Source organism: Phyllostomus hastatus, unplaced genomic scaffold, assembly GCF_019186645.2.
Source record: "Phyllostomus hastatus isolate PE091 unplaced genomic scaffold, TTU_PhHast_1.1 phas_contig_196, whole genome shotgun sequence".
NCBI classification, from domain to species: Eukaryota; Metazoa; Chordata; class Mammalia; order Chiroptera; family Phyllostomidae; genus Phyllostomus; species Phyllostomus hastatus.
The window spans coordinates 186,620-209,513 of NW_025333709.1; the positions used below are offsets into that span (position 1 = coordinate 186,620).

The 22,894-nt window shown below is 66.9% G+C and overlaps 1 protein-coding gene across 1 annotated transcript; it reads right to left on the bottom strand.

The window, feature by feature from the left end:
• Positions 1-803: 803 nt before the first annotated feature.
• CPLX1 (complexin 1) lies at positions 804-22,115 on the bottom strand. The gene is made up of 4 exons (XM_045834699.1): positions 22,056-22,115; positions 20,738-20,835; positions 5,831-6,006; positions 804-2,541 (listed from the first exon to the last, which is right to left on the bottom strand). Exons 2-4 carry the CDS (start codon positions 20,766-20,768, stop codon positions 2,344-2,346), a joined length of 405 nt encoding a protein of 134 aa, XP_045690655.1. The 5' UTR covers positions 20,769-20,835; positions 22,056-22,115; the 3' UTR covers positions 804-2,343.
• Positions 22,116-22,894: the final 779 nt, after the last annotated feature.

The following is a 22,894-nucleotide window of genomic DNA, read 5'->3' on the forward strand; positions in this document are numbered from 1 at the left end:
CCCACCCAGCATTTGGGGCTGGGGGAGGGGCTGTGGCTGGCTCCCTGGGATCCCTTGGGGCACAGCTTGTGGGCGGGGGTACCGGGGGCGAGGGGGGATGAGTGTGGCCTTTCTCCTCATGGAGACAGGACACTCCCTGTGTTCTCCCAGCCAGCAGTGAGGAAAGTCCCCAGGGACCCAGACCCCCCACTCCTGAGGAAAGAACCCCAGAAGTGGAAGTGTAACACCCTTTTGGGGGGCTCAAGTAGCTACAGCACTGTGGGGTGGGCTTGGGCACGGGAGGGACATGGGTGGGGTCCACAGGAGAGACAGCAGGGCTGTTCTCTTACTGGGCTGGGGTTCCCCCCGTAAGCAGGTCTCACTAGCACCTCAGCCACCTTGGCCCGGAAAGGGCAGGCATCCCCTGTGGGATGGGGGACCCAGTGCGGCAGTGAGGCACCAAGGCCTCCCAGCGTACACAGGAGAGGGGCACCTACCACAGGACAGACTAGAGGCAGGCCCCTCAGGGCAGTGCAGGAAGGCTGCTGTGTGGCCAGCAGCTGGGACCCGCACCCCTAGGGCTGGAGTAGCTGTGAGGAAGGAACAGCCTGGGAAGGGTCTTGGAGATGGGGCGGCTGGAGCTCACTCTGGCTGGGGCTGCCTCAGTGAAGGAAAGTCGGGGTCAGGGTGGTGGGGAGACCCTGCCGCTGCCCCTGTGGGAGGGGAAGGTGCTTCCTCTCTGGCTGAGGGGGGGGGGACGTGATGAGGACCCGCCCTCTCCTCCCGGGAGGAATCGGGACTCCGGAGAGAAGGTCCACACGGTGTGAAATCACGGGATTGTTTATTGGCTGTGATTCCATCCGGAGAGAACACACGCGGCGCCCCCGACATGCAGGAGGAGGCGCAGGCGCGAGGACAGACAGACGGACAACATCCAAGGTCTGCGCTAAGCTAGGCTGCCCTGGCGCCCCAAGCACTGGGGTGGGGATGCGGGGTTCCTGCCAGACGACGCCCTGGCCGCGCAGAGCCGGCCTCCGGAAGTGCGGACGCGGGCCTTGAGGAGACGGGGAGCAGGGGGAGCGGGCGCGCGGGGCCCCGCCATTGGTATTGCAGTCTGGTTGCTATGGCTTTTCTAACAGCGATGTGGGGGGCACCCCGGCCGCAGCTCCCGCACTTGAACTTCCCACGTGGATGTACGTGGCCCGGGGCCAGGCCACCGGCTTTCTGTCCAGATAAACTCCCCAAATACATTAGACCTTTACCTGAGATTCAACACGTCGTGACGCGAGTTAGCCAAGGACGGGGGGCAAAGCAGGGCTTGGGGGGGGCCGGGCGGGTCCCGTGAGAGAGGACACCCGGCGGGCCCCCGCGAGGCCGCAGCATCCTGCAGAAGGGAGGGCCAGGGACACCCGCCTCGGCTGCCCAGCGCTGGGGGCAGCAGCCGGGCTCGCCCTCCCCTGCACCGCTGAGGGGGTGGGTGTTAGAGGTGGAGAGCTGGGCCTGGCCCAGAGCAGCCTCGGAGGGGAGGGTGCCGCCCTGGGAGGGGGAGGCTGGCTGGCCGGCCGGCTGGCCCGACAGAGGGGAGCTGACTTAGTAGGGTGTGTACCACTCTGGGGGTGGGGGGGCTTCCCCCCATTCGTATTGCTTTGTTTCCCTTAGCTTAGAAAAGGGCCGTGGCATTCCGAAGAAGCAGAGCCTTCCGGAGGAGCGAGCCAAGGGGGAGGGAAGGACGGAAGGACAGACAGACGGACGATGAACGCGATGGATTCAGACGGAGAGGGGTGGGCAGCCAGCAGACAGGCGTCAGTGTGGGAGGAGGGGCTTGGGGGGTCCAGGCTGACCCGGACCGGGAGGGGCTTACCGCCCCTGCCCGGAGGCCGGGGCCCAGGGACCTGCCGCTGCCCTTCCCGCCGCTGCCAGCCCGCACGACGCCCCCTCCCCCCACTATGGCTGTGCTCCTGAGTTTGGGGCCGGACAAGCGCGCATGGAGCGCTGAGGGGCGGCCGGTGGCCCGGCCTCAGACGCTGCTGGGTGGGCGGTGAAGGGCGGGGGCAATAAGGGGGCTCCAGGCTTGCCGGGCGGGGAGGTCCAACCCTCCAGCTCCGCGGGAGCGCAGGGGGCTGGACCCAGGTCTCCGGCACAGGCCGCAGGGGCCCTGGGGGTGGGCGCCGATCCCACGCGGCGGTGCGCGGAGGGGTAGGGGCGGGCGGAGGCTCCCGCGTGAGGGGCGTGGGGCGCAGGGACGGGGACTATGGCTTATATCGCACTGGGGCTGCTGCACTCCGCTCCCGACCTCCCTCCGGGCCCCCGCGGGTCTCGGGCAGGGGCGGGTGAGGGCGGGGCGGGGCTCGGGCGCGGCGGGAGTTACTTCTTGAACATGTCCTGCAGCGGCCCCGGCAGGTACTTGATGACCGTGTCCAGGATGCTCTCGTCCTCCGCCTCGGGCTCGTCGCCGCAGCCGGGCGGGATGGCCTTCTTGGGCCGCGTCAGGCTGCCCTCGGAGTTGGCCTCCATGGCGGCCTGGGCCTCGGCCTCGCGCTCCTCCTTCTTCTTGATGCCGTACTGTGGGGACAGGGCTGGGTCAGGGGTCCCCGGGCGGGTGCTCGCAGGACCTGGGGCGGGGGCAGGGCCCTGGCTGCGGGCCTGGGTGAGGGGCTGAGGGGCAGCGCCCGCAGCTAAGGGAGGCCCCGCCAGCGGACACCAGGACCTGGGAAGGAAGGGGAAGGCCCCACCCAGGAGGGTGCCTGGAGGAGACCGTTACGGAGAATGCTGGAGCCGGGGCGGGAGGAGAACGGGTATACGGGGCATCTCTTTATTTGGGGGCATGCGGGGGTCCTGTCCCTGGTCCTGTCCCCAGCGGTCTCTCCCTGAGGAAGCTGCACTGTCCTCAGTCTGGCCTGGGCTTGCTCCAGGAGCAGCCAGAGCGGGGGGCAGCGGTGGAGAGAACCCACTGCTTCTGGCCTGGACTGCCACACTGTCACACCTGGCCAGGTCTCCCTGGACACAGCCATGACCCCAGCCCCTGGCAGGCCCCTCTGCACTCCGTGAACAGCTGGTGGAGGGACATGCCCAGTGGTCACTCCAAAGTGGATGTCTCCAGGCCCTCAGCCCATACTGCTGGCTCCCTGTGTGCCTGCCCTAAACCCTACCCAGGTCTCACTTTTGTGGTAGACTGAAGTGTCCCCCCAAAATCCATGTCACCTGGAGCCATGGCCAGGCAGCTCAGTTGGCCAGGGCATCGTCCTGTACCAATAGGCTGTAGGTGCAATTCCCGGTCAGGGCACATCCTAGGTTGTGGGCCTGAGCTCTGGCCAGGTGCGTGTAGGAGGCAACACGAGGATGTTTCTGTCTCCCCTTCCCTGCTTCCTCCCTCTCTCTCTAAAATCAATAGACATGTCCTCAGGTGAGGATTAAAAAAAATTCCTTCGCCCTGGTTGGCGTGGCTCAGCAGATTGAGTGCCCGCCTGCAAACCAAAAGGTCGCTGGTTCAATTCCCAGTCAGGGCACATGCCTGGGTTGCAGCCAGTTCCCCAGTAGGGGGCGTACAAGAGCAGCTGATTCATGTCGCTCTTGCACATCAATGTTTCTCTCCCTCTCTTCCTCTCTCTCTAAAAACAAATAAATAAAGTCTGTCTTTAAAATCCTTAAAAAATAAGATAAAATAAATTCGTGTCCTCGGAGCCTCAGAATGTGACCGTATTGACTGTCTGAGAGCCAGCTCCATCAACAGCTGTTTGCCGAGACACGGACCACCCGGACGCCCAGACATCAGCCGCGGAACAACATCGGGCGGCCAGTGCCCCCAGGCAACACAACGCGAACCCCGTAGTGGTGAGGCTGCAGTGCAACCGGCGATCCCGAGTAACAGTAACAGTCGGCGATCACGCCCGCCCTCTTCTCTGCACAAACCCCCAGCTGGCCCCGAGTGATTTCAGGGGTGGGGGCTGGAACCCGTCAGCTCGGCTCCGGGAGGGTGGCTCTGTCTCAAAGCTGGGGAGCCTGGACGCGGAAAGCCCCAGAACTGGCGCTGCGCAGACAAATCCGAGGGTGGGTATGCAAATCAGGAAGCACGTGGCAAACCCAGAGGCGCACATGCAGATAACGCGCAGGTGGGCCAAGCTGCCCTCCCACCTGGGCCCGCGCCCAGGTGGGAAGCTAGAGGCTCTGCCCACCAGCCGGCTTCCGCTTCCCTCCGGTGAGGTGGCCTGGGGAGCTGGACGCGTGACCCCGGCTGCCCCTCACCTCCCATCTGATGGGGCCTTGGACCGACAGCTCAGCGCCCCCTTCGCTAACCATTCCCCACGAGTCCTGGGTGCGGGGTTGGGGAGGAAGCCGGGGCCGGCGAGGGCCACCAGGGGGAGGCACACCTGCAGAGCAGGAGGGCTGGGGGCGAGCTACCTGGGCACAGCCCGGCGAAGGGCTCTGCAGAGAACGACGCGGACTGGGGCTCCCGCCGACCTCGCGGGGGCGAGGCCGGGGGCGGAGCCACTGGGCGGTGCTGGGGACGCCGCGGACGGAGGCGCCAGGCGCTAAGCTCCCACCAGGGGGCGCCCCGCCGTCGCGGGTGCGGGGGACACCCTCTCCCCTCGCTGTGCGCACTTCGCTGTTGCAGGGCCTGGGGGGCTGAACAGAAGGCTCCCCGCCCGGAGTGGACCAGGCTCCGGAGGCTGCAGCGCCGCAGCGGGGAAGCCTGGGGCTCCAGGGTCCAGAACCTGTCAGCGCTGTCCCAGCTGGGTCTGACGCAGGGAGTTGGGGGAACCACAAGACGAGTCTCTTTGTGCCTGTCTCTGTTTCTCTCTGTGTGTCTTCCTCTCGGCCTCTGCCTCCTTACGGCTCCCGCCCCGCTCTGTTCCTTCCGTGCCCCAGCACAGCCCCCGTGGGGTCTGGTTAATGGTGCCCACTTTCTGGCTCTTCCCCAAACCGCTCCTGGACGCGGCAGGCCATGGGAGGTGAAGGGGGTGGGGCTTATGAGTGGCAGTCCCCAGGGAAGGACCCCTGCACCCACCACTCCTGAGTCCTGGCTTCCCCATCAGCCGCGGGGAGCGGGCCGTTTCGGGGGTGAGCGGAGGCAGAGCCCAGCAGGCTTCCGCACCCTGCCTCCCAGCTGGTCCCGGCCAGCCACCGTGGACAGCCTCTCCGGAAGCCTCCCCGACCCCCACCCAGCCCCACCCCAGGGTTTCGTCTGCAAAGGCTGGGGCCACCCAGAGCCGGGGGCCTGGAGGTGGGGTCAGGAAGCAACCGAGTGAAGCGGTGTCCCCAAGCCGCGCCTCCCAACAGTGACCTTGATTCAGAGACGCGGGTGCCTTTGGTGGGGAAGGCCCAGCCTGGGAGGGGCCGAGGATGGGGGCAAGCACCCCAGATGCTGTGCCCTCAAGGACCTCGGGAGGCCACGCGGCTCAGTGGACAAGTGAGCTCACCCCTCATGCCGCAGGAGCCCCCACCCCAGGACAATCATCAGGAGCAGGAGGGGCTGGGGGCCCCCAGAGTGCACTGTGATCCCTAGTGAGCCTGCGTGGCAGGTGTGGTCACCTGGGGTGCAGTGACCCCACTTGTCCTGGGACCCCGTGGGACCACCTCCCAAAGCTCCTTAGTGGACAAGCCAGAGGGCTGTCCAATGCGGCCAGGCAGAGGGGGAGGGTGGAAAGGGCCCTCAGGCTCCACACAGCCCTCCCCGGGCAGCACCTCTCCGTCCAGGGCCAGGTCCCCCGCACCCAAGCCCAGCCCTGCAGCCCCAGGGGTGAAGGCTTCCTGGGTCAGTCCAGGTTCAAGGCTGTGTCCTCCCAGTGGGTGGGGCGCGGGCTCCCCCGTCCCCAGGGCCCCGCTGTCCCTGCCCCGCCTGGCCGGTCCCCACCTTGTCCCGGATGCCCTGCCGCATGGCCTCACGCTCCGCCTCCATCTTGGCGTACTTGGCCTTGCGCTCCTCCTCCTCCTGCCGCAGGGCCTCCTGGCGCTCCTCCTCCTTCTTGGCGGCATCGGGGTCCTTCTCCTCATCACCCCCCAGCATCTTCCCCATGTCCTTGGTGGCCCCTGGGAACAGAGAAGAGAGTGACCCACATGGACAGCCTGCCGGCCGGACGCGCCCCAGCACCGGCAGGGCTACGGCACGTCTGTCCAGAGAGGGAAGCGTGGGTTTGCATGGGGGTGTGCGGGAGGGGCACACGGGATGGTTGTGAGGAAGCAGCACTGTGTGTGTGTGTGTGTGTGTGTGTGTGTGGGACTGGGCCGTGGTTGTGTCTCTGTGTGTGCGCACACAGGTGTCTGTGAGCCTCTGGAGCGGGCTGGTGGGGCTCTTCCCCAGGTCCGGTGTCCAGCCGGGGCTCAGCCTCCAGAAGGTGTGGGAGGAGCGACTGAATACTGGGCCGTGGGGGGGGCAGCGGGCCTGGTGTGCAGGGCTGGCGGCAGCTGCGACTGGGCACCCAGGGCCTAATCTTTCCCGCCGCGCCAGCCACCACTGTTCTGTCAGGCTCCTGGCCCACAGGCAACAACCAGCACGTCCGTGGACCCCCTGTGACCTGTCCCACGGGACAGAGCGCTGTGGTTACAGCCTCGGATCCCAGAAGGCACCGCGACGAGCCCTGGCCCTGGCCCTGGCCCGTCCGCGGCTCCGGGGAGCAGAGCAGCAGCTGTGCTCTTCACGCTGCATCCCCAGGGCAGCAGAGGGGGCAGCGCCAAAGGTCAGAGCCGCTAACCGCGCCCGCCCCCACACAGCCAGCCGGCCCACCCCACCGAGGAGACCCCTGCTGCCCCCACTGACAGCCGCTGCCTGTGCGCATGGACGCCCCACTCCCTGCAGGCCTCCCCCCTCCCCCGAGCCCTCACGAGCGCTGCCCCAGGCCAGCCAAGCAGGCGCCTCAGGACCAGACTGGCTGTGGTCAGGTGCCGACACAGCATCTCCAGACGTGCCCGTGCCCACCTGTCCCCCCACCCCCGGCTCGAGGCCCAGCCCGACCCGCTTCCCTCAGAACGCAGCGGCTCCCTGCGCTCGGCACTCTTGGCGCTGCTGGGCTCCCCTTCCACCGCGCTGGCCCGGGCGGGCTGGCCCGGACAGGTCCCCTTTCCTGCAGGCTTGTCTGCGGGATGCCGCCGTTGCCGACCCATCACTCAGGAGCGCCCCCTCCCGTGGGTGGGAGGCATAGTTCCCGACAGCCACTGGCTGTGCATGGGAAACAAGCAACTTTCTGGCTGAGCCCTGGGCTGAACACCAGCTGCCTGCAGGCTGGACCACGTGGGTCGCACAGGCCTTCCTGGCTGCCGGAAGCTCCGGCCCGCAGGCCCTGCCCCAGGGCCCCAGGTGCGAGGCCGTGGCACAGACCCAGACAGACTGACAGCCTCTGGGCTGGTTCTCAGCCACAGCTGCAGAATCTCACAGGGGCAAGCGGATTTCAGGCCAGTGACTCCAGGGAAACTGGGTCACAGAGTCGCTGACACACTCTCCGGACAGTTCCCCTGGTAACCAGGCCAGGAGCGGGCGGCCCCCTGTGCTGCCGTCCTCCCTGGCCGGTGCGGGGGTGGGGAGGCGGGGACGAACCTCACCGCCGCCCGGGTGCCACCTTCCGGCCCTCCCCACCCCCACCCTGGCCCGCGGGCGCCCAAGGCAGGTGGACGGCTGCCGTGTGCGTCTTCTCCCTGTGCAACAGCTGGGCCCCGGAGGGAAGCCCCAGGAGAGCACATGCGTGTTGAGGTGGAGGGGCGGGCGGGCCGTCCACCCCCCTCTCCTGAGGGGCAGAGCAGCGGCCAGTGGGACCGCAGTGATGCGGTGGGCCAGTCCCTGAACCCACACGTCTCGTGCATCACAAGGCTGTAGCTGTAGCAGCTGCAACAAGCATTTATTGAGCACCGACTGTGTGCTGAGCTCTGTGACACTGGGCACTGGCCTTTGGGTCTTGCCCAGGGCCCTCAAGTGCCACTGTCCCCAGTGCCCGCCTGAGCTCTGGGCTGGCCCACTGGCCAGAGGGCTCAGGGAGGGTCTGGCAGCCCAGCAGAGGGCGGGGCCGTGGGGGAAGACTGGGTGACCTCTCCCGGGCCAGGGATGCAGGCAGAGGCCATGCCTCTGGGGAGCAGGTTCACGCTGGGGACTGGCTGCAAAGCCACGGGCTGTGGGAATGGACCTGGCTCCTGGGGCGCCCTCAGCAGGGCCTCGGACAGCCCACAAGCCCCGCCCAGCGCCGAGAGCCCGGAGCCCCTCGCCAGGGCTAGCAGCAGACCCTGTGAGGAACGTGCATGTTCCCCGTGTGCCCTTTGCTCTCCCCATGGGACGCGGGGTCGGCTGAGTGGTGCCGTGTGTGTGTGGGGGGGTCTCTGCCCTTCGCCCCGGGTCTGAGTGGGAGGCCCCATCCCACGGCCTTCCGGAGAGGGGGTCTGCGGTGCCCAAGGCCCAACTCCCACGGCCCCAGCGTCCGAGTGCAGGGAGCGGGGCAGTGGGGGTCCCGCGCTGGCCCTGTGGACGCAGGAGGGGCCTCTAACGGCAACCAGGTCCGAGCCTGAGTCCAGCCCACCCCGGTGGCCGCGTCTGGGAACCAGACACCCGAGGCCTCCACCCGGCGGGACCTTGGGGGCCCCGGACTTCCTGGGACGCCGGCCACGCCCCCGTGTCACACGGGACACACCTGCGCCCCGGCCTCAGCCAGGGGCCCGGGCCGGGGAGGCACGGGCGCGGCTCACCGCCCGGACCCGCTCTGGGGGAGGAGCCGGGGTCCAGTGCGCCCGCAGTTCAGCCCGGCCCGGCCGGGCCCGGCGGCCGCTGACGGGGGCGGAAGGAACGCAGAGAAGGGGGCGGAGCTCGGAAACACGCCTGCGAGGCGGCCGCAGACTGGAGGGGTCACGCCGACCGCGTGGTGCTCTGGCCACGCAGTCCCGACACATTTGAGAACTGGAACCAAGTGGCCTCTGAAAAACGTCAGAAGCTGAGGACGGTGTCTAAGAACTCACAGGTGGTGTTCGAACAGTCAGGAAACACAGTTCCAGTGGTATTCAGAGTGTTCTTGGAAGGGAGGAAAAAGGAGGAAATTCCACGGTTTATATTTGTGAAATCAGCATAAGAGCGATGCCAAAAATCAGCCGTGAGAGAGAGAGGAGGAGGAGGAGGAGGAGGAAGGAAGGAAGGAAGGAAGGAGAGGAGGAGGAAGGGAGGAAGGAAGGAAGGAAGGAAGGAGAAGAGGAGGAGGAAGGAAGGAAGGAAGGAAGGAGGAGGAGGAAGGAAGGAAGGAAGGAGAAGAGGAGGAGGAAGGAAGGAAGGAAGGAAGGAGAAGAGGAGAAGGAAGGAAGGAAGGAAGGAGAAGAGGAAGAGGAAGGAAGGAAGGAAGGAAGGAAGGAGAAGAGGAGGAAGGAGTGGTGGGAGTGGGGGGAGGAGGAGGGGGAGGGGGAGGAGGGAGCGGCCGCCAGGACCCTTGAAGCAGCCTGGAGTTGGCCGTGCTCCGTGGGCCTCATTCTGGGGAGGTGACCGTCCGCCCTCAGAGAACCACTTTGCTCCTGGGCTGCCCCGCCTGTGCACGGCGGGGACCGTGGAGCAGGTGGGCAGTCCCGAGGCCCCACGTGGGCCCTGACATCCGCCGGGCCGCCCACCCCTGCAGACGGGCAGCCAGGGCCGGTGGGAAGGGAGAGACGCAACATGATAACCCACCAGGACACCAGGAAGGGGAGGGGAGCACAAGGCCACACAGGCACCACGTTTTGTTCTGGGGGCTGAGTTCCAGGGTGGGGGCCCCGATGGACAGGCTGAGGTCCGGCCTCGCGCTGGGGACCCGCCGCCAGGCAGCAGCAGGAACCTGAGTTGTCTCCCCGGAGAAGCTGAACCCGGGACCCTCGGGACACAGACCAGCCCTGGGCACCGGGGCAGAGGTGACAGGCCCACCACACGCCGGGGTCGGGAGGGCACCTGTTTCCCGACAGGCCTCGCCCAGGCCCTGCCGACGCCGTGCCCGCACACCCTGTGGTCGCTGCACAAAGTCCCCGAACAGAAAAGCCAGCGCGTGCTCCCCGCAGGGAGCCCAGGAGGGGCCCCCAGACACAGGAGGGGAGGGGGTGTCGGGGGAGCGACCGGCCCTGGCGCTGAGCGGCGTGCCTGCGGGGAGGACGGAGACCCACGGCGGGGGCTCGGCGTCACGGAAGGCAGGAGGGTGGAAGAGGAAACCGTGAGAGCCTCCGGAGACAGAGGCAGGTCACGTGGAAGCACTGGGAAATAAAAATAGCACCTGGCTTTTCTGCAGCAGCTTTTCCACGGTCGGGAAGTCCGTGGAAAAAAGACTCCAGATGTTGAGGGAGGAAACTGTTTTGCATCTGGAATTTTGTGCCCAGTCTGACCACCTCCCCTCCATGAGGGCGGGTGGGGGCCTCTACTGCCCCCCCCCACCCCAGGCCGCGTGCCCTCCCGACGGCAAGTCCCCGAGGACGTGCCCAGGAGGCAAGTCGGGCCGACAGCCGCCTCCCCCGGCCGGCCGTGGACGCGTCAAGTCCTGGGGCGGCTGCTCTGGTTCCCCTGGAGCCTCTGGACCCTGGACCCTGGGTCCCCTGGACCCTGGAGCCGTGCAGGGGCTGCTGGCGGGCGCGGAGCAAAGACTCCACAGAACGTCGGGTGGGAATGGGGTGTGCACGGACCAGAGGGCACACCGAAGGCTTCACGGCTGCTGTGGCTCAGCGGGCTGAGCGCCGGCCTGTGAGCCACGGGGACGCCGGTTCGATTCCCGGACGCGGCACATCCTGGGTTGCGGACCTGGCCCCAGACCTGTGTTTCTCTCTCCCTCCCCCTGCCCCTCCCTCTGAAAATAAGTTAATAAAATATTTAAAAAGAAAAGTACACGCCTGAGGGAACGTGCCCCCAAGGTGCCACACGAGAGGAGTGCAGCCGGGCGCCCGTCCCTGGTGAGCAGGGCCACGCGGTCACGGGGGCAGTGGGCTCCTCGTGCAGGGGCGGGAAGGGGGGCGTGGTCTGGCCCCGGCCGGGGCCCCAGTCTGTCCCGGGAAACCACAGAAGTTCCGAGGGGACCCCAGTGAGCCCACAGCGAGCTCTTGCCGAGAAACTCGAGGGGACCCGTCTCGGGGGGTGGCCTGCGAAGTGAGTTCCTGCAGCTCCAGGCCATCGCACTCAGCCCGGGAGGGAGCCACACCGGCACCTGGGGCCGGGCGGGGGCAGCAGATGGTGGGCAGGGGTCCCCCGCACTCTGCGCCGGGGGGTCGGGTGTGCTGCTCCTGCAGCCCACTCCCAAAGGTGGGTTTCTGTCCATGCCTGTCTGCGACACGGACGGAGACCCCCGACGCCTCCCACTCACGGGGCCGAGGTGCCGGCCACACCAGTGGTCACAGCTGAGAGCCGCTGTGGCCGCCCTCCCCGGCCTCTGCCCCCGACCTGCCGCCCAGCTGGTTCTAGTCAGCAAACAGCAGAGAGAACTCCGCACAGTCTTGTGAAAGGAAAACGGGCTCTGAAGGCATTCCTCCAGGAAAAATTATTTTTAGATTTTATTTATTTATTTCCAGACAGAGGGGAAGGAAGGGAGAGACACATCAGTGTGTGGTTGCCTCTCACACGCCCCCTGCTGGAGACCTGGCCCGCGCAACCCAGGCCTGTGCCCGGACTGGGGATTGACCCTTTGGTTTGTAGGCCGTACTCAGTCCACTGAGCCACACCAGCCAGGGTGAAAAAATAACTTTAGATAAAGCAATGAGTGATAATAATGGGTGAATTTTAAAGTGAGGCGGCATTTCCATCTTCTATACTTTCCTTTAGTATTTCAATCTGCTACAGTGAACATCGACTATTTTAATAACGGGGAAAGTCCACTTGCATGTTAACAAATTAAATGCATATAAATGTCTCTAATAGAACTGAATGCAGGACTTCCGGCCAAGATGGAGGCGTAGGTAGACACACGGCCTCCTCACACAACCAAAACAAGGACAACAAAAATTTAGAAACAAAATAACAACCAGAACTGATAGAAAACTGAACCGTATGGAAGTCCGATAAACAAGGAGTTAGACACATTCACCCAGACTGGCAGGAGGGGCAGAGTCGGGTGGCCAGGCGGAGAGGGGTCTCAGGAAAAATTTAAAAAAGGAACGGGCGGTGGCTGGCAGACCCCGGGTGCACAAAGCAGCAGTGGGCGGACCCAGCGAGGCGGCAGACTGGGGAGGGGCTTGGCGTGCGAGGTGGCTCGTGGAACCGGCAGTCCCACATTCTCTCGCAGATAAACCAGGTGGAACTGGGGAGCAGGACAGACCGCGCAACCCAGGGTCCCACCTCGGGGAAAGAGAGCCTCAATACACCTATTGAAAACACCTGTGGGGACTGAGGTGCCGGGAGAAACTCCCTGCTCACAGGAGAGGTCGTTGCAGAGACCCATGGGGTCCTGGAATGTACACAGACCCACCCACCGGGAATAAGCACCAGGAGGACCCCGTTTGCTCGGGGGAAGTGGCAGAAGGGACTGAAATCCGGCAGAGAGCGGAGCAGGTGCCACTGTTCCCTCTCGGACCCCGCCCCCACCTACTGCGTCACAACCCAGCGACTGGGTTGCCCCACCTGGCGAACACCTAAGGCTCCGCCCCTCAGACGTAACAGGTGCGACAAGACAAGACAAAAAAAATGGCTCAAATGGAAGAACAGATCAAAGCTCCAGAAAAAATACAACTAAGTGACAAAGACATAGCCAACCTATCAGATGCAGAGTTCAAAGCACTGGTGATCCGGGATGTTCACATGATTGGTTGAATTTAGTTGCAAATTAGATGAAAAAAAATGAAGACTACGCTAAGTGAAATAAAGGAAAATGTACAGGGAACCAATAGTGATGGGAAGGAAACTGGGACTCAAATCAATGGTGTGGACCAGAAAGAAGAAAGAAACATTCAATCAGAGCAGAATGAAGAAACAAGAATTCAAAAAAATGAGGAGAGGCTTAGGAACCTCCAGGACATCTTTAAACATCCCAACATCTGAATTATAGGGGTACCAGAAGGGGAAGGGGAAGAGCAACAAGTGGAAAACTTATTTGAACAAATAATAAAGGAGGACTTCCCCATTCTGGCAAAGGAGATAGACTTCCAGGAAGTCCAGGAAGCTCAGAGAGTCCCAAAGAAGTTGGACCCAAGGAGGAACACACCAAGGCACATCATCATTACATTAGCCAAGGTAAGAATGAAGGAGAGAACCCTAGAAACAGCAAGAGATAGACAGTCACCTACAAAGGAGTTCCCATCAGACTGTCAGCTGATTTCTCAAAAGAGACCTTGCAGGCAAGAAGGGGCTGGAAAGAAGTATTCCAAGTCATGAAAGGCAAGGACCTATATCCCAGATTGCTCTATCCAGCAAAGCTGTCATTTAGAATGGAAGGGCAGATAAAGTGCTTCTCAGATAAGGTCAAGTTAAAGGAGTTCATCATCACTAAGCTCTTATTTTATGAAATGTTAAAGGGACTTATCTAAGAAAAAGGAGACAAAAAATATGTGTAGTAAAATGACAGCAAACTCACAATTATTAACAACCACACCTAAAACAAGAACAAGAACAAACAACAGAAATGGAGATCACATGGAGGGTTATCAGCAGGGAAGGGGAGGAGGGGAGAGGGGGAAAAGGTACGGAGAATAAGTAGCATAGATGGTGGAGGTAGAAAATAGACGGGGGGAGGGCAAGAATAGGATGGGGAATGTAGAAGCTGAAGAACTTACGACCCATGGACATGAACTAAAGGGGGGATGTGGGTGGGAGGGGGTGTACAGGGTGGAGGGGAGTGAAGGGGGGAAATGGGACAGCTGTAATAGCATCATCAATGAAATGTATTTTTTAAAAAAGAACTGAATGCAGAGATCAAAACGCTTTTGGGAACGAAGAGTGCAGGCCGCACAGGTCGGAGGCGCTCAGACGGAGGCAGGTGAGCTGTGGGCGGAGCCCCAGGCCGCGCTGCTGGGCTCCGATGCACCCTGCTCCTCCGCCCCGACCACTAGAGCCGAAGTAATGTTCCAAAAGGGCACGTCGGCTCCGGAACACGGCGGAAGGGTTGTGAGTTTACAAAAATAGTCCTGTCCCGGCTGGTGTGGCTCAGCGGGCTGAGTGCCAGCCTGCGAACCAAAGGGTCGCCGGTCAGGGCACAGGCCTGGGCTGTGGGTCAGGTGCCCAGCAGAGGGTGTGTGAGAGGCAACCGCACGCCGATGTTTCTCTCCCTCTCTTTCTCCCTTCCCTCTCTCTAAAAATAAGTAAGTAAATAAATAAAATCTTTTTAAAAACAGTCCTTCTATCAAGGTGACGTAAGTGAGACAGCAAGGAAGCATGTTGAACGCAGACGTCAGGAGGACAGAGGCTGGGTCAGATGTGCCCCCGAAGCAAAGCCCCTTCAGCGGCCCCCCGCCCCCCCACACTGGAGGGGCCTGGGCCGGGCTGCCCTCACCATCCTGGTCAAGGGACAAACTAGGTTCCGAGGACAAGAACAGCTGCCACCGCAGGGCCTGGGGGTGTCGCAGCCTCCGACCGCTCACCCTGCCCCCAGCCCTGCCCGCTGCCCGCGGCCAGTCGGTCGGGGAAACGACAAGGCCGGAGCGGCCGAGGGAAAGCCGCCCTCGGCCGGCAGGGACAGAGCCCGCCCCCGCTGCGTGTCAGGGGTCCCCAGGCCCCACCCCCAGACGCTGGCTGAGGGTTGCTGCCCCTGGGCCGGCCTCAGGGAAGCCCCCACCCTGTGGGGAGGGACCCCACCTCCCTCATGTTCGAGAGGCTTCCGAGGCCCCTGCCCCCGCCCCTCGGAAACGCCGGCAAACACCTCTCCTCTCCCACTGAGGCCTCTCGTGGCTCTGCAGACCTCAGTGAGTTGTCTGGGGACAAAGCCCCCCCCCACCTCTGGCCCCAGCGACACCACAGGCCCAGAGCCTGCAGCGGGGGTGGGGGTGGGGGGGGCCCGACACACGGTGTCTGCTCCCGGCTGTCAGGATGGCACCAGCGGAGACGGAGGCGAGATGAAAACGCCCATTAGGGCGCCCGACAGAGCCGGGCTCGGTGACAGATGGCGCAGCCGCCGCCGGGCGCCGGGACGGCAGCGGTCCCCTCCAGCTGCCCTCCATTCAGCCTCTCGCCGCTCACCCGGCCGCCCTTGCACCCTGGGGACGGCCTCGGGCGCCTGTCTGCGGAGGGCACAGGACTGGGGATGGGGGGCAGGCCCGGGAGGGGGCCTGGCCATCCTGGCCCCCCACCCCGCACCTCCTGGTCCCTGCGCAGGAGCAGTGGCCAGAGCCGCCCTCCCTGGGGGCCTGGGCCCCTCCGAACCCATCCCTGCCCCCACCCGCCGCCCTGCGGCCTCAGCTGGACAGGTGGTGCCGCAGCGGGTGACCTCCCGTCTGGGGCCACTGGGCGGGTCACAGGTCCCCCACCCCCCCGCGCCACGATGTCTGCACGCAGCGGAGGCCCCAGGGGCCGGGCATCTGCTTGGCCTGGGTGTGAAGTCCACATTTCTAGAACCTTCCTTCTGAAGGAAGGCTACATGCAGGTGGCCCAGCAACTCAGAGAGCCTGCGAGGGCCCCGGCTGGCCGCGTTGCTGGGGTCTCTGCAGGACTCCCCGCCTGTCTTTGGTGAGCACCCAGCACCCAGCTCTCAGCACCCAGCTCTCAGCACCCTGAGCCCTCCGCTGGGCCCCGAGCAGCCCCCTGGCCTCAGCCCACCCCTCTGCCTGGTCGCTAGAGTTCAGTCATGCCCATGGGACCCAAGGGGACCCGTGGGGTAGGGTGGGGGCTGTCCCCTCGCCCTGCCAGGCTGCCCCCTAAGGAGAGGAAGCGAGAGTCCCCGACTGAGCCCGATGGGGCTGAGGGGGGCCTGTCCCCCTCCCCCAGAGGAGAAGTGAGGGCACCTCCGACAGGGCTGGGTGCCCCACGCAGGGACCTCAGAAGGACCTTCGCTCCCCCGGCCCCTCGCCTGGTCTGCTGACCTGGGCTCGGCCACGTGAGGCCGAGCTCTCCGAAACGTGCCGGCGTCGGGGTCTGCGCCGACTGGCCGCTCCTCCCGCGTGAACGAAGTCTCCCGACCCTGCTGCGTCCGTCCGCACGGCACCCAGCACTCGGTGCGGGCGGCGCCACGCCGGGCGAGCAGAGGCCGCAGCCAGAAACCCCGCCAGCCCAGCCGAGGAGGCAAAAACAAACAGCCGTGTCGGGACAGCCGTGTCGGGTGACGGCACCGAGTCTGCCGGCTCCCCAGGCGTCTGCGGCTCAGGCGCGGCGTGACGACCAGGCGCCCTGACACGAGGGGAGGGCTGCCTGTCTCGGACTTGGCAGAAAAGGCAGCATCTCCAGGGCACCCGGGCTCCGGCTCCGAAGCACCTCCAGCCCTCCCCGCCCCCCCGGCCCTCTTGGTGCTTTGTCACTGAATGCTCGCTGACGCCTGGGGGGCTCACAGTCTGGGGCCCTTGCCTCTGAAAACCAAGATTTCCCAAGCTGATGGGGCCAGACGCTCTGAGCTGCCTGCCCAATACCACGCCACCCCAGCTGCGTTTGGCAGCTGAGGTGGCCCAGTGGCCCTCACCTTACCCGGCCCTTCTTGACCATGACACAAGACTGAAAACCCTCTGCAAGGTTCCACAAACACACGGGCTGAACGGAGGAGGGGCTGTCCCTCCCCTCTCCCAGCCCTGACTGTGGATGGGATGCTGGAGCAGCAGCAGCCACTTTGCCACTGAGAGGAGCAGGCTGGGCATGACAGCTCCGCTGGGGTGACGGTGGCCTGAGAGCAGGTCCCCGAGGGCACTGCTGAGCAGCCCAGCTGCCTCCCGACGCCTCCCACATGAGAGAAACCAACCCCGACGCGAGCCCGGTTCTCTGCCACTCCCGTCAAGAGCAGAATTCCAAAGCTCCCCCCAAAGATCCGCTCCTTCTGCAGCCCAGCTCAGGTCCCAGCTCCTCCAGTCTCCCAGACCCCAGAGCCTGGCCTCCCTGGTCCGAGTCCCCTTGGGGCAGCACCAGGCCCATGGGGTGTGGCCCCAGGCAGGCAAGCAGGGGAGAGAGTGGGACCACCCATCCTCAGAACCCGTGTTGGGACAGAATAGGGTGCCTGGCCTCACCCTCTGTATAGATTCCAATGGGTGGACACGGGGGTGGGGACAGGACCACCGGGGTCTCAGGCTGCCTCCATGACCCTTGACCTGAGGTCCTAGGAAGCAGGGTGAGGGACAGTGTGCCTGGCAAAGGCCTCAGGGTCCCCAGTGCAGGGTCCATGGAGCAGGTGCACCAGGAAGAGGGGGAGGTGCCAGCCCTGAGTGGCTCCCAGGTCATGAAGGGAAATGCCCCCACCGGCACCCCAGCCCCACTGACCTGTGGGAGCTCTGAGGTGGGCACTCGGCTCTCCCACACCTGTCCTGACGTGGGCACATCTGGGGACCCCGGGGGGGGGCCAGGCTGAGAGCAAACAGCCCACCCCCTGCAGGGTGTGGAGGCCCCTTGGCTGCAGAGCCCTGGAGGCTGTCCCCGGGGCCGCCCGTGGAGGGCGGGGGTGGGGTAGTGGCCCGGCCCCCCCCACACCGGGGGACTGCTGTCCAGCTCAGACGGGCACGGCCCAGCAGGGCCACCCCTGCCTGTAGGCCCGCAGGCCCCGTGCCCCTGGTCCCCGAACTGCGGCCTCCCCACTCCCTGGACGGCCAGCTCCCCGCAGGGCGTGACCGCACCGACCAGGCCACTGGGAGCCCCTGGCCAGCCCACAGCTCTCCTCCAACCTCCGCCGCCTTCTGTGCCTGTCCCAACCCCCGGGGCCCCCGGGGCCCCTGCCCATGCGGCATCCTCACGGCCTGCCCCTCCCGGAGCTGCCTCAGACGGACGTCCCGCCTCCGGGAAGCCCTCCCTTCCCCCTACGCAGCACGCAAGGGCCTGCCCAGGTTCTGGGCGCAGAACGTGCCCCACTGAGGCGGACGGCGGGACAGCCGACCCAAACCGGGTCTTCTGGGCAGAAATCGCCTGATTAGTGGCCACACGGCCGCGAGAACCTGGCGCCGGCCCCCACGCTCGCCCGGGGCAGACACAGCGCCAGGGCCAGGGGCCGCGTCCTGGCCTCGGGGAGAACAGTCTCTTCACGTCACACCCTCGGGGACTGAGCCGCGTGGCCGGGGGGCCGGCCCCAGCCCCAGGCCACCGCCGGCTCGGCCTCTGCTTCGCTCAGGACGGACTGAGATCCCGGCCTCTCGGGGCCCGTGGGCGGCACTGACCTCTCAAGGTCTCCAGCACATTCTCTCGGCGAGAAGCTGGCCACCGCCGACCTGTTCCTTCATGACTTGGCCCCAAGAGAACCCCACGTCCACCAGCCCTCGGGCCGACCCCAGCAGAGCCGTCGGGGGCGGGGGAGGGAGAGAGGGGGTCTCCTGAGTCGGAAGGACCCCGGGGAGCCCGGGCGGCCCGCAGCCAGCGTGGGCCCTGCGCCGCTGACACGCCCCCAGCCCGGCCCGTTCACCCCCGGCTGCAGAGACGCCGCCGGGCAAGGCTCTGGTGTCCGCCCCGGGGCCCAGAGACTGGGAGTCCTGCCATCACAGGGGAGCCGCTGTCCCTTCCTCCGTGGGCCCCCGCTGCCACCTGCCCTCAGAGGGGCTGCCGGGCTGTGACAGGCCGGGATGGCCGGGGAGCTGGCCCCTGCGCCCCTGCTAGCCACCCACGGCCACACCAGAGGCGCCTGGGCCCCAGAGCAGACGAGCCTCAGCAGGAGCAGGACAGCCCTGTGCATGCAGGGCCTGCGGCCTCACCTTTGTCCGTCCGTCCGTCTGCCTGCCCGTCTGATGCAGGTCCCCCCCCAGGCAGTCGGCCTCTGTCCCCAGCAAGGACCTCGCCGCAGGCCCGGGGCAGGGCCGCAGAGGAGGCCCTGGGGAGTGTGTCCTCTGCAGAGGGCCGGCCACCGCGGGCCGCTGAGCTGCGATGGCCTCAGGAGGCCGGGGCCTGACTCGGCCCGTCCCCAGCGCAGCTCCGGAGGCCTCCGGGCTCCCTCCCCCGCGCAGAGCCCCGGAGGGGCGCGTGGGTGGGCGCACGGAGCTCGTCTCTGGCTTCTGAGCCCGACGCTGCTCCCATTCCTGACACATCTGTGTCTGCCTGCCTCTCCCCGTCCCTCTGTCTGTCTCTGCGCCCGTGCGTCCTGCCCTCACACCTCACACCTGACACCTCCGGGCCGCTTCCTTGGGACCCGCAGCCCACACCGCCGGCTCTGCTGCCTGCTGGGCGCTGTCCTCCTCGGGCCTCGCTCTGGCCCCGCCGCCGCCCCTGCCTGGCTCCCTGGAGCCTGGCTGCCTCTGCCCTGTGTCTGTCTCCTGCCACCACTGTCTCGCAGGTGCTGAGGCAGGTCCGTTTCTGTCCTTTTCTGGGTCTGTTGGGGGGGGCTCACGTCCCCCACCTCCGTCCCCTTCCCCGTGCACCTCGGTTCACTTCCCGAGACCGTCTCCCAGGCCCTCCCCACAGGGTCCCCTGCACCCGGGGCTCCTGTCTGCCTCTCTGTCCATGTGTCCATGTGTCTGTGTGTGTCTGTCCCCCCACCTGTCTCCCTGCCACCCACGCCGACCCCGGGTGCCCGGCGAGAGGAAACCCAGGGCCGAAAGCAGGTCTCACCGGGGGTCAGGCACAGCCCCCACCTCAGGCAGGGCTGGGGCAGCGAACGTGGGGGGTCCCCCCACAGCCCGGGGCTCCCTGCGGGCCGCCCCTTTGTGGCTCCCCCACCTTCGAGAAGCTGCCCGGGCGTCGTCACCGCAGGAGCAGCTGGGGGCTGACACCAAACAAAGGGAGCGCAGGCTGGCAATTACCCGGCTAATTGCAGGCACGCAGACAGCCGGATCAGACAGCGCGGTGCTCCTGCAAGCCCACCTCGGGGCCTGAATTAGCCGCCTAATTAATTATCCCTAACTGCCTGGGGCGGGCGGGGAGGACCAGGGCGCCCTCCCGGCGGCGCCGGGGCCCTGCCTGTCTCCGAATCTCGTCCCGGTGACGTAATCATTATAATTAGACCCAACCTGCGGCCTCGCCTGGACCACGAAACCTCCCGGGTGTGGCCCCTGGCCAGGCCGAGTGCTGTCCACGCACTTTGTCCTGGAGACGGGGCCACACGGGGGCTGCGGCCGGGGCGCAGGGCCTCAGCGCCCACCTCCGGCAGGAGCCTCCAGCCCCCTGACAGGGGGGCCGCGCCAGGACGGCGGCCCGGTGTGACCTGTTGTGCAGCGCCTGACGGACGCCTGGCTGGGGACAGCAATGGGTGGGGTGTGGCCGGGGATGACGCCCAAGGAGGACCCTGGTCACGGCCGTCAAGTACCGGTCACAGGCTCCCATCTCAGCAGCTGCAGGGCCGGGCAGGGGTGGCCCCCGCCTGGGCTGAGCCTCAGGCCCCACCCTGCAGCCTCTGCACCAGCGTGGACCTCGGCGCACGGCCCGCCCACCTCCTGGGCCAGGGTCTCTGGCTACAAGGTACAGGACCCCCTTGTAACAGGCTGGCTGGGGGGTCCCGCCCTGAAAACACATGGGTCACGCTGCCTCGGGGTGGGGTGGGCGGCAGGCTCCAGGGGTCCCAGGCTGGGCCTCTTGCCCCCGGGCTCAGCCCACGGCGCCCACCCCAGGTCCAGCTCTGTCTCTGCCCGCCCCCCCCCCGGGGTTCCCCGCCTCCGCCGCAGCAGCCAGGGCTCGGCTCCCCTGTGGGCCCCGAAACCCACCCTGAGGAGTCCCCGCCAGGCCCAGTGGGGCACTGCGGCTCGCTCAGCCCTTGACCCCTGCGGCGCCCCGGCCCCGAGTGCGCAGTGGCCGCCACCAGCGGGCACAGCCTGCGCGCCCTGCCCCCGGCCCTACCTCCCAGGGCCTGCTTCATCACAAACTCCATGACGATGGCTTCGAGTCCTCAGCGGCTCCTCGGAGGGTCTGAGCTCACGCGCGAGGGTGGCCGAGTCCTGTGCCCGGAAGAGAGGAGAGGGTCACAGGCTGGCCCTGCCCACCAGCGTGCCTGCAAGGCTCCCTCCTCGCCCGCCGCCCGCCCCGGGGGGTGGTCTGGGGCCTGAGAAAGCACCGTTCCTTGGACTCCGGGCCCAGGAGGGTCCCTGCGGTGGGGGCGTCCACCCCACACCCTGCCCAGCACCAACAGACTCCAGGACCCCCACTGGGTCTGCACGGTGGCCTCACCCAGCCCCGGGGGCACAGCCCCGGGGTGCTCATCGCCTGGGGCAGGGCACGGCTCAGAGAAGCCAGCCTGCGACAAGCAGGGGCAGGGCCAGGGGCGTTTGAAGGTGACCGGCTCTGTTGCCTCCCTGGCAGGCCCTGGGCCACGGGGGCCAGGTCCAGCTAAGAAACAGGGTGCAGGTGGATGGGGCCCGAGTGGGTGCCCCTCAGGGAGGTCCTGGTGGGTGCTGGGGGTGTTGGGAGGCCCGGCTCCCTCCAGGGGAGATGTGGTGCCCACTGCAGACACTGGGGTGGGACAACCAGCGGGGCCCCACGGGGGGGCACCCCCCCAGCAGCATCTGCATAGGTGGGGCACTCCTGGGCCCCCGCCAGTGGGACGCTGGTGAGGAGGCGCTCCCGGTCAAAGCTGCATCTGCACCCCCCCGGGGCCCCTGTGGGGTCTCTCCTGGCAGGGACCCCAGGTCCCCACAGAGCCCCCGTTCTGTGGGTTCTCCTCTCCTTCCTCTGAAGGGGACCCGCGAGTGTGAGCGCTGGGCTGAGGGCTGGCCGGCGTGCCCCCCTCCCCGCAAAGCGCCGCTGCCGCAAAGCAGATTCTCTCCCAAACTTCTCCTTCTGCTCCTGGCTCAGAAGGAACCGCGGGCCCAGCTGCAGGGAAGCGGGGGTGAGGCCGCTGGAGCCCCCAGGAGCGCAGGCCGGGCTCCCGCCGCCGCTCCCCCAGGGCTTTGCGGCGGGCGAGTTGCCCGGCGCTGCGGAGCGGTCCTCCGGCGGGAGCGCGCCAGGAGAGAGGACGCAGCTGGCGGGGGACGCGGGAGGAGGGCGAGGGGAGCCGCGAGAGGCAGGGGACGCGGGGAAGGAGCCCGGAAGAGCGGGGCGCGGGCCGGGGCCGCTTCAGCACCGCGTCGGCGGACAGCGCCGGCCGGGCAGAGCGCGCGCGCGGCGGGGCCCGAGCCGTGCGGCCGGGCCGCGAGTGGGCTGCGCGCCGGGAGCCAGTTACCTTCCCGGGGCCGGGGCGCGGGCGGCGGGCGGACGGTCAGCGGCGGGGCGCGCTCGGGCCGGCCGGGTCCATGTGGCGCCCCAGGAACTGCGGCGGCGGCTGAAGGGCACGGCGAGGAGGGCGCGTCACACGGAGGCGCCCCCGCCCCCCGCCCGCTGCCGGTGACGAGGAGGGCGGGGCCGCGGGCGCCTGCGAGGGCGGGGGCGGGAGCCGCGCCCCCGTCGGCCTCCGGAACCTGCCCTCTCGGCCGGATTCGGAGGGTCCTGCGGCTCGAGCCCGCCGAGCCCGCCCGGCGCGGCCCGCAATCCGGAGGCCGTGCCCGCATCTGCGCCCCTCGGTGCGGTCCCGGGTGCGGAGCCGCCTTCCCGCTCGCTGGGGTCGCTTCGTGAGCGCGTGCAGGACCGACACGCGTGCAACCCCCGGGGGATAAGTCCTCCCTCGGGCCCAGCGGGAAGGTTGGGGGTCGCGCCCCCTTCCGCTCCGTCCGGGCGCGCGCGGGAAGGGGGTCCCGGGCGCGGGGGAGACAGTGGTCTCCGGGCCGCGCAGCCCTCGGGCGGGAGAACGGACGCCCCAGACCCTGAGCCGCCCCTGCCTGGCGGAGGGAGACCCGCAGACCGGCGGGGGCTCGTTTCTCAGTGGAACAGTGTCGCAGAGACACCCCCGTCCCCAAGCGGCCGGGCCCGCGGCGAGGAGGGAGCGTGAAGGTCGCGGCGGACGGGCCGCCCCGCCCCCGCCCGGGCCTCGGATCGCCGCTGCGGCGCGCGCTGCACTGCGGGGACCGCGGGGGCGCCGCAAGGTCGCGGCTCGGCCTCCTGCCCGCCGCCCCTCCTGGAGGGCGC